The sequence below is a fragment of the Sapajus apella genome, unplaced genomic scaffold (genome assembly GCF_009761245.1).
Source record: "Sapajus apella isolate SASKATOON/1434 unplaced genomic scaffold, GSC_monkey_1.0 scaffold19, whole genome shotgun sequence".
Taxonomy (NCBI): Eukaryota; Metazoa; Chordata; class Mammalia; order Primates; family Cebidae; genus Sapajus; species Sapajus apella.
In genome coordinates, this window is record NW_022436959.1 from 12,892,604 (window position 1) to 12,902,882 (window position 10,279).

Below are 10,279 nucleotides of genomic sequence, written 5' to 3' on the forward strand. Positions count from 1 at the left end.
CTCTTTTCTATCACTTGCGACATCATCTTCACCAGAATTTTGATTCCTGTAAAGGTATACATGGAAATTTAGGGAAGAGTAATTATCCCCATCTCATGGGTTAGAACTCAGCCATGTAGTGAATTTGAAGGTCAGAGAGCTTGTAAGTCACTGAGTCAGGCTCATGGGGCCCACACGGTGTGAAGGTTAAGTCCTTCTAATAACATGAGGTGAAGAAACAGAGGGATCAAGGCCTGGGTCGAGTATAAGTAAAATGCGGGTTGTTTAATGCTAAGTCTTCTAGGCATTTAGGTTTGGTGAGGTAAGAGGTGAAAATTTTTGTTTAAAATCAAGTTCCTGGATTCTCTCTGAATGGTTCATAGACATTATTCCTGTTTGCTCCATGTAATTAAGAGTTCTGTAGTCATGCATCAATTATCAATAGGGGTACTTTCTGAGAAATGCATTGTTAGGTGATTTTGTTGTTGTGCAAATATCATAGAACGAATGCACTTACACAAACCTGGGTGGTATGGCTTTCTATACTTCTCGGCTATGTGATGTGGCCTATTGCTCCTAAGCTACAAACCTATACAGCAAGTGACTATACTGAATACTGTAGGCAATTGTGACATAAGGCTAAGTATTTGTGCATCTAAACTTAGAAAAGGTACAGTAAAAATTCAGTATCATAATCTTATGGGACCACTGCTATATATGTGGGGCATCATCGACCAAAATGTTGTGAAGTATATGACTCAATGCATGGTGATGGGTACTCAACCTGTCTGTGCTGATAGATGGATTTTTGAGTCAACTTGTGTATTACTAATTTTAATAAAGAAAATTCCCAGATATACTAGGTTAATAAATAACTTTGATGTTGTGTAATAAATTATGACTTAGTCAACTTTTTTAGGTTTTAAAAATGTTTTACATATTGGTATTTAGTTCAAAGAATAAAAAAAAAATAAAGGAAATTTTAGGGAAATTGTGGAACAATTTTATCTTAGTTTCATTAAAGGAAATTACATTTTGTAGCAACACTAACTCCATTGCCTGAAAAAGTTATAATTTTTATATGCAGAGAATATTGTATACTCTACAAGATTCCCTAGGTCATGATGAATATTGTTATTTGTGCATATTTTGGTAAAGTTTTAAGGGGTGACATAAAAATATTTGTGCATATTTTTTACAGTGTGGTATGAAGTACCAGTATGGGATGAGACTCATTTTGTTTGATTTAGAAATGACATATAAAAATATAATAACATTAATGTTAAAGTAAGCCCATGCAAATAGGTACTTGAAGGAGGAAGTTTAATAAGTTTCAGCTAAATTATTTAACATGCCCCTTGTATGAAAAGATAATCATCCCATTCAATGTATTTCTGACTCAAATTCTCAGAGTAGTGACCAAAATAGATGTATAGACCTCAGCAGTTTGATAGGGTAGCTGCCAGAGACTTACGGCTATTTAAGTTAAAATACATTAAAATTAAGTAAAATTTAAAATGCATTTCTTTATTTGCACTAATTACATTCAGGGGCTCAAAAGCCACATATGGCTAGTGGCTGACATATTAGGCAGAGGGATAAAGAACGTTCTACAGTAAGCTCTAGTCAGAAAGTCGTTCTGCTGACAGCATTAGTTAGCAAGGTTAGCAAGGATTCCATGTGAAGAGGGGGAAAGTTCAGAAAAATTTCCCAATTAGCATTCCTTTGATCGATATTTTCAAATGCATCTTTATGTTTTACACCAATACACACATACACACACATACTCACACACAGAGCTGATCTTGATTATCATGAATAATCTTATCGTTATATCTTTCATAGCCGCTGTTTTAATATTAGTGAAACAAACCCTGAATCTGCTACTTGCGGGAGACTATAATGACTAATTATTTTCATTAAACTTATTATTAATAAAGAGTTTAATGAAAACAATCCTCACTATTGTAATAGATTTTTCATTGAGGACGATACACTTTTGAATGCATGATACTTTATTTAAACACACATATATACAACGATGACCAAGGAAAACATTGCAGAATTCAGCACAATGGCTGCATGCATTGGTAGGACGGATGGACTCCCGTTTTACCGGATGAAATATGGGCTGAAAATAGGAAAAGGCCGGAGAGCAAGTTTCATTTTCCATCACCACATTGAAGGGTCTTCAAGCCTGTAAAACATAAGAAGCAAAGCATGTAAGGGAAGCTGCCCAGCTTCCTGAGGTGTTAGCAAGGGTGAGACATTTAGCTCTGAAGTGAAAGATGACCAGGAACTGTTGAAAAGTCTCCTGTTGGCATTCTAAATAAGAGGAATATCAGAACGTGATATCAGAATGCAGCTGAGCAGCATTCCATGATGTTGACAGGAGCCTCCCGCAAACCGCAGAGGGAGCATTTTAAAGGCTCTGTATGTATCAAAGGAGCTGAAGAACACCACAATCCTTTGAAAATCAAAATTACAGAAATCACATGAAGCTGTAACAGGAAAGTTACTGTTCCTCAACTCTAAATATGCTTCCTTTTCTTGCCAGATTTATTGTTTAGTAAGATTCCAGTTATTAGACTGTAATTAGACCTTTATAATAAAATAGCACTCACAGGCAACTTTAAGACTGTCGGGTTTTGTCTCCTTCTAACTACACATGATGGAGTCTGTCAATCAGGGTGCAATTAATTTTACTTCATGCACTAACTATGTGACCTTGGGCCACAAAACAAAGACAAAAACTAAGGTTCCAAGTAGTTCTGGGTTGTTATTTTTCTAACAGTAAGTAGATATAGCCTACCCTCAAGTTTTCATTGTGACAAACATCATAGGCATGCCAGTGAAACATGGAAAGAAATTTACTGCTTAGTATTAAAGACAACCCTCACCAGGCATGGTGGCTCACAACTGTAATTCTAGCACTTTGGCAGGTTGAGAAGGGAGGATCCCTTGAGGCCAGGAGTTTGAGGCTGCATTGAGCTATGATTGCACCACTGCACTACAGCCTGAGTGACAGAGTGAGACCCTGTCGGTGAATAATAATAATAATAATTTTTTAATTAAAAATAGACAATGCTTCCAAATTTTCCACCTGCTTCCGTTGCATTCGCTATTTAAGTCTGGGCTGGTTCCTCCAGGGACAGGAGCACTGGAGTTTTATCCCAGTTCAAATCATTGTTTCCTTCAGAGAAAACAAGTCTGACAACTCTATACTAGCACCCTTCATGCTGGAAGGCCATTTCACAAGAGAACTGAGGGAGGAAGTCTCTAGGGAGAACTTGATGGAGAGCCATGACAGTCACACTCACTGAGCAAGTGTTCTAGTGACCTCTTCTGGGGAACTTGGTTCTTGACGTTGTAGAACTGAGTTTAAGGCAGCCAAGCTGCCAAAGATCTGGGTAGACCATGTGCACTATGATCTTACTGTGGTTAAAGACAGGAAGCAAAAACTGAAGAGCCAGGAGGTTATGAAGATGGAAGAGGATCAGGCTCCTCTTCAGCAGCACTCCTTGTCCAGGAGGCACCAGAAAATTTTAGCTCAATGGTTAACACTTAGACATTGGTGGGCACCTCTTTCCAAGACGGACCTACACTGCAAGAAAGTCCTAAGGGGACAGATAAGTTCCTAAGAATACTGACATTCATTGTGCATTCATTGAATATAATGTATCACTTTGTGACACAAGTTGTACTAAAATATGTCAAAAAGTAATCTGACACACCTAATTTATCTACAGCTTCATATAAAACTGGGAAAGTTGGAGTAAAAGCCATGTGGGACATTTCCTGGGACATCTGGACACTCCACATAGTATATAAAAACTATAGATCTTCCCAGACAAGAGATGGACAACTGGTCATTTCAATAAAGCCAGGGACTCACTCTGTGCTCCCCGCATTCCAATAATGTTAGAAAATTCTGTATAATTTCTAAATTAAAAGCCAATTATTTTTAACATTGTCAAAGGAACACCAAATGACCTGGTCTAGAAAATGTTACTCCACAGAAGTTTAGATATTTGCCAATGAGTACATGAAAAGAGAGGTCTCCTCTGCCTGCTTCTTCATCCTCATTTCTTCCCAAATCCCCCCTAGTCTAGAAGCCCCTGTTGCAATGCCTCCCACCAGGCAGCTGTCTCTGAATTCCCTCTTCTGGGCACCTTGAGCTCTGCAACCATGTCCCCATCACTTGACATACCGAGTTCTGGGAACATTTTCTGTGCTTTCTCTCATCAAAAGGTCTGAAATCAGTGTCTCCGGGCTAGATCGTTTTCCATATCTGGAAAAAAAAAAAAAATCTTTTAAGGCAAGTTTGGAATAGGCATAAAAACCTTTAGGAAAAAGGAAGATGGTCTCTTGTTTGGGATATGAAGCCTAAATGTTATTGTCAGTTGTTCATTTGTAACAAGCAATCTAGGTGTATGACGCATATATTATCAGAAACATTATCATAAATATTTCAAATTATGTATATATTTTAACTTTGCTTAAATAATAAATAATTTAGCAGCTTATTTAAACCCAATCAAAATTCCTAGTCAAATTCTTGCCTTTTTAAATAACCACAAATAATGGATACATACTTTTATAACTAGATGTCAGGAAATTTGAAAACATGGAAGTATGATTGTAAATGTTTCCACAATTTGTTAATTGGCTATTGTTCCGATGATACACAGTGGTTTAAATCTTAACAAGGAGACCAGATGATATTTCAAAGGCAGTCCTAGAAAAAAAAATCAGCAGACTGCCATGTAAGACCCACCTGTGTCTTTGAATCTCAATTTTCTCCTTTGTAAAACAACCTCTGGTTAAATCAGAGTCTTTGTGAACATCCAGTGTGAAATGTGAGTCACAGTGCTTTCAAAGTGATAAAGTGATACACTCATACAAATTACTGCTGTTGAAATGCATCCATTCTTCTGGCTACCAACAGATCCTGGGTCTTATATTTTCCATATTCATTCAAGGTGCCAAAAGCTCAAGCCTTCCCTGATGCTGTGATTTTAACCTCCCTGTAAGTCTAAAGGAATCCAACTGGTCCACAGAAATGTTCTTTGTTTGTTTGTTTTTCTCCTATAGGAAGATATGGGAGATGGGAGAGACAATATGTACAGGAAAGGTTTTGTTTACCTGTGAGGGTAGCATGTATGCTCCCCACTCCAGGACGCTGCAAACAGGTCAGACGAGTCTATACCAAATTGCATCTTTTGAAGAGACCACTGGACACTAGTCGCCACTTTGTTTACAGATAAATTAGCCTGATATGGATTGGTTAATAGGTCCAACAGCTAAACAAAACTGGCAGAGGATATGGTCTAATTGCCAAGAACAATTATATCTAAATTTTTTGTAAAGATTTTTTTTTACTGTCCTTTTGCTGAGACTCAAGGGAAGCAAAAACAAAACAACTCCCTGTCCCACTCCCATCATGTGTAAGATTTCCTCAAAGATTTTCTGGAGTTGTGATATTAGAATATAGGCATCTGCTTATACTTATTTATTCTGTCCAACCATTGGTTTTACTAATTGTAAAACTCTAGGGCTCATTTATAAAAACTCATTTATCCTCGTCATGCTCCAGTGAGTAAAAGAACTGCCAACTGTTTTCTTTAATTTACCAGTAAAGAACCTAAATCCGAAATAGTAGGATTTGCAGTAATAATCTAGCATCCAGGACAGCATTGTTGACTCTTCTTCCTTCTTTAATTAATTCTGGATCATCCTTCCTCTCTACGATGCTGTAACTTTCAAAGATTGAGTCCTTAAAGATTCTCAAACCTGGCTGCACATTAGAATCACCTGGGGAGCTTTAACAACACACTCTAAAGCCCAGGCCCCACCGAGAGGGCCTGATTTAATTGGCCAGGGGTGGAACCTAGCATCAGTGTATTTTAAAAGCTCCCCAGATGATTTTAATGTGCAGCCAGGAAGGAGAAACACTAATTAATCTAAGGCTGAGTTTCTCTGGGACTGGCTATTCTGTGTAGTGGGGGCTTCTCTGGGCATGGCAGAATATTTAGCAGCCTCCTAGGCATCTAAACGCCTAGATACCAGCAGTACCCACCTCCAGTTGTGAAAGCCGAAAATGTCTCCAGACACTGCCAAATCACCTGGGGAGCATAAAATCACCCCCAGTTGAGAACCACTGATTTAGGGGAATACATACATAAATTGTAGGATACCCACACTCTAAAATAAGTAATGCAGCTTCCAGAAGTAATGAGCCAGGGGCATACACAGCAAGAGGAATATAAGCACAAATTGAGTGCGGGGGAGGGGGGCATAGGGGTGGAGGGAAAAAAAGATGATATCAGATTACATTTATGCTACATCCACAAATGACCCTGAAATTTTCAGAAACACACAGATCAGTGGGTGTCTGTGGTGAAAAGGAGAAGATGGATGTGCATTAAGAGCCTCTGCTGGTTCCTAAGAAGGAGTTTATGTGAAGATAAGACAGGAAACTCTGCCTCAGAAACCAGCTTATTCCCATCTAAGCTGAATCCCTTGCCATGAAATCCAAGTCCCTTTCCCTTATGTTTTTTCTCATCAAACATTGGAGGTAACACTGCCTGTTGATGGTAGTGACAACCTCTGAAGAAACTCAAAAGAGGACTCCAATTCCATCATCCCTAAAAAAACAGCTTTCAGGAAATGTCCTTAGTTTCATGATTTGTGCAATGGAGATAATTATACTCCTTTCAAAGCTGTGAGGTAAAGACTGAATGAGAAAATGTCTAGGAATCCATTTTAAAATGCTAGAGCCTTATAAATGGTAAAGCTTTATAGCAATCATCTCTGTAAAAATGAGTTCTACTGTATATTATGCTATAACAAAGGGTTTTCTAGAAAAAAAACACTTCTTTTTGTTTGTACAAGTTCTCTTTGATCTTCATGGTTCCATAGCAAGAATTTGAATCAATTAACTTTGGGAAATGTGGAATATAAAATATTATTGCTTTTTGCTAATTAAAATGGTCATATTTCAAGGAATCACAAACCAATACTATTATGGCATTTTCATGTTTTTCAGATTCTATATAAATTGAGTCTTTTTCAAAAGTTTTTTTAGGATGTTAAATACCTTTTTGATGAAACAGGAAAAAGAAAACTTTATTTTAGAAGTATAAATTCTCCCCCTTTTGAATCCTTTCCAACTACTCTCTGACTTGTAAACAGCAAAAATATGGACTAAATAAATCCCACAATACTTTAAACATATAATTTATGCATATTAACTAACATTAATGCTTCTAAATGGTGTATCCTTTAGATAAGGCCAAATGATTAAAATCATTTAATCTCAGTAATTAATGTAATATGTTAAATGATTTAGAGCTAAGATCAACTAATTTTGAAAAATTGAAATCCTATGTAATTCATAAAATAGTTTGGATTTGATTTTTTCCTTGTCAATGTTGAGAGTGAAAATGTGGCATTTCGTTTTGACTTTCTGAAAGTTCAGAATAAAGTTTACAGTTTCTCAGATTCCATGTAATGCCTGGATTCATCCTAAGGTTACTGGACCAATGTAAGTTTCTTCTTAATGAAATACCAAATGGGCGCTTTCTTTTCTGAATTCACCAGCTATAAAATGGGGAGTCTCTGCATTTTAGATAAACTGTTTTCAGGCTAAATCTCTAATTATTGGGACTAGGATTTCCAAGTATGAGACTGAGACTGGAAAAAAAACACCCATAATACAGAAAAAAAGAAAATGCCTGCTTGTCTTTTTCTAAATACTGTCATTCAATTAGCCCTGGGCAGGTTGGAAAGTCTGACAATGTCTGTGGAAACCCTGCAGTTTACCCCTTGGTTTGGTTTTCTTTGGTGATGGCTGCTTTTCCTAGACACCTTGCTAGCCTTTCTCCCTACAGCATTTCCCTGGCGCATTCCTGCCCCTTTTACTGGGTACTTTCGAGATTTCTGGACAGGCCCCCACTGCTGTAAGAACCACAACAAACCACAAGAGGCTAGTGAGAGGAGATGACCAGCCTCCCAGCCTGGGGAACCTGATTCTGGGAATCACGACTCTGTGGCTGTAGTTGCACAAACTGGAAGGTACTCACTTTGTGTAGAGTGTGCCCTGCACAAACATTTACCTAGAGCTGACTGTGTGCCTGATACTGTCCCACGCTGGGATAGAGCGAAGGAAAAGAAACATTCGCGGTCCTCTAACATCCCCTGGGTCTCCTAGTGCGCAGGCACTGCACTCCTGGAGTTCGTCCCGCGGGCGCACTCACCTCTGCCTGGTGATGAGGTTGATGTAGTGTCGCAGCGCCGAGTAGTATCTGGCCATGTCCTCCGCTGGCGCGTCCTCGCCCGGGTTGTCCGGCTTGGAGGGGTACGCCTCGGCCAGCGCACCCAGGCACACGAGCAGGGACAGTGCGAGGGTCAGTCCGGACAGCCCCAGTCGCTTGCAACCTAGCATCTGCGGGCACAGAAGGCTCAATGGACGGGCTTCGGGATTAAGAGGAACCATGCGCCGAACGCCCTCCTCTGCCTCCTGTGCTCCTCCTCCCGCTACCACCCGCGACCCCCAATCCGCTCTCATCCCTGTCAGGCAGAGAGAACCCAGGCGTGGCTAGCACCATCTTGCGGGCTCAGGGCTCCGTCAGCCCTGGACCTGCTCCTCTGCTCCACCTGAAAACTTTGCGCCACTTCGGTCCAAGTCTCAGGGCCAAGAGACGCGCAGCGAGAGGCACAGGGTGGGGCCCCCGCCAGTTTAGATACTTTCAATACCGATTTAGAAGTTCCTCCTGCTGGGTTAAAGAATGAACACTTTTCTCTCGTCTTACCCAAACTCTTGTCTGGGAAGAAAACTTTCTTCTCTGTTACTTTTGGTCTGCCTAGCTTCAGGGGATCAACGCTGACGGCAGAGATCACCTCCGGGTGACGACTGCGGTTGGGAAAGGGGAAACAGAATTGCTCCCGAGGCCAGAATTGCTCCAAAGAGATTTGGAGCCCAAGAATCCAGGGAGACAGGGTGTGGGGCTCTCGAGCGCCAGGGATTCCTCACTCCATGGCGCTGCCTGGGAAACCTTCCTACCGCACACCGCTTTCTGGGCCTCCAGGCGGCGACCCGCAAGGAAACACGGCCAGCTGCCTTGGGATAGGGGTCCCAGGTGCTCCGTCCATAGCTACCAAAAGGTAACTCAGAAGAACCGCTCAGCCGGAAGGGCCCGGGAGAAGGGCGGTGGACAATCAGAAGGGACCAGAGGGACAAGTGGAATTTAGACGCCAAAAGGGCTGGTGCGCGTCGGGGCGCGGAGCAGGCACTGTCCAGCGCACAGAGGTTGGGGAGCGCGGCACAACCCTCCCAGGGTCCCAGAGCCGGAGGTTGCGCCTCAAGCAAGTTCAGGGGCGCCCCGTTCGCTCCCACCCCTAGCCAAGCAGGTCGTAGCACTCACGGTGGCTGGCCGGCGGGCGTGGCTGGGCGGCAAGTACTCTGCTGCAGAGTGCGCGTCTCTGAGGGGTGAGAGCCGGCAGATGGGGTGCAGACAGCGGGTCGCAACCGGGCTTTTATGGAGCTTCCTCGCCGCGGCAGGAGGGGCCTCGGGCAATCACGCTTGGGTGACTCCCACCCGCCACTTCCCGCCCCCGAGTGGCAAGGGGAGGGGGCTGGAACCGCAGCCACACGACTGTTGGCTTAGGGAGCCACCCACACCCCAACTCTCCCGCCCTAAGCACTGCTCCGAGTGTGAGGCCTCGAGCGAGGCAGCGCGCTCCGAGTGCGCTGGAGAACACCAAAGCTCAAGTGTCTGCCCTCGGGCAGCGCTGGATCCCTGCTTTCCTTCTTTCCTTCACGCTCCGTCTAGTCCTGCCAGAGAGGCTCAGCCCAGACGATTCTTGTCGCCAGCCAACAGGACTACCAACACACTGGGCGCCTTAGTAGGAAGCACCTGAATCCTCTCTGTGGTGGGGTATCTCCAGGACCCAAGCGGCATCCTTGCCCAGCACAACTGCGCACTTTTGGAGCGAGGCAACTGGGCGCACAGATTTTTCCTGCACTTGGAAAAAATCGGAGGCAGCTGCCGGAAGTCTCCAGCTAGGGGGGTCCCAAAGCTGCCCCCCGCGGAGCTGAGAACTGATTTCAAGGGCTTCAACGCCTTCCCCCAGCTGGTTTTTCTAGATCAGACCTTTTCAAGTACTCGCCCAGACGCAGTGAGCCAGGCTCCGTCGTGACAGGAGTGTGGCAACTCAAAATTCCCCAAAGGGGCACACGGTAAACCTATTCCTCCAGTTTGCTGAAAAAGAGCCACGTTTCCAACTTCTAGAGGCTCCT

The 10,279-nt window shown here is 42.6% G+C and overlaps 1 protein-coding gene across 1 annotated transcript; it reads right to left on the bottom strand.

Annotated features, from left to right (window-relative positions):
* Nucleotides 1-1,973: 1,973 nt before the first annotated feature.
* Nucleotides 1,974-9,514, bottom strand: NPY (neuropeptide Y). Its single transcript, XM_032286981.1, has 4 exons — nucleotides 9,405-9,514; nucleotides 8,238-8,425; nucleotides 4,190-4,270; nucleotides 1,974-2,176 (listed from the first exon to the last, which is right to left on the bottom strand). The coding sequence occupies exons 2-4, from the start codon at nucleotides 8,423-8,425 to the stop codon at nucleotides 2,152-2,154; spliced, it is 294 nt and encodes a 97-aa protein (XP_032142872.1). The 5' UTR covers nucleotides 9,405-9,514; the 3' UTR covers nucleotides 1,974-2,151.
* Nucleotides 9,515-10,279: the final 765 nt, after the last annotated feature.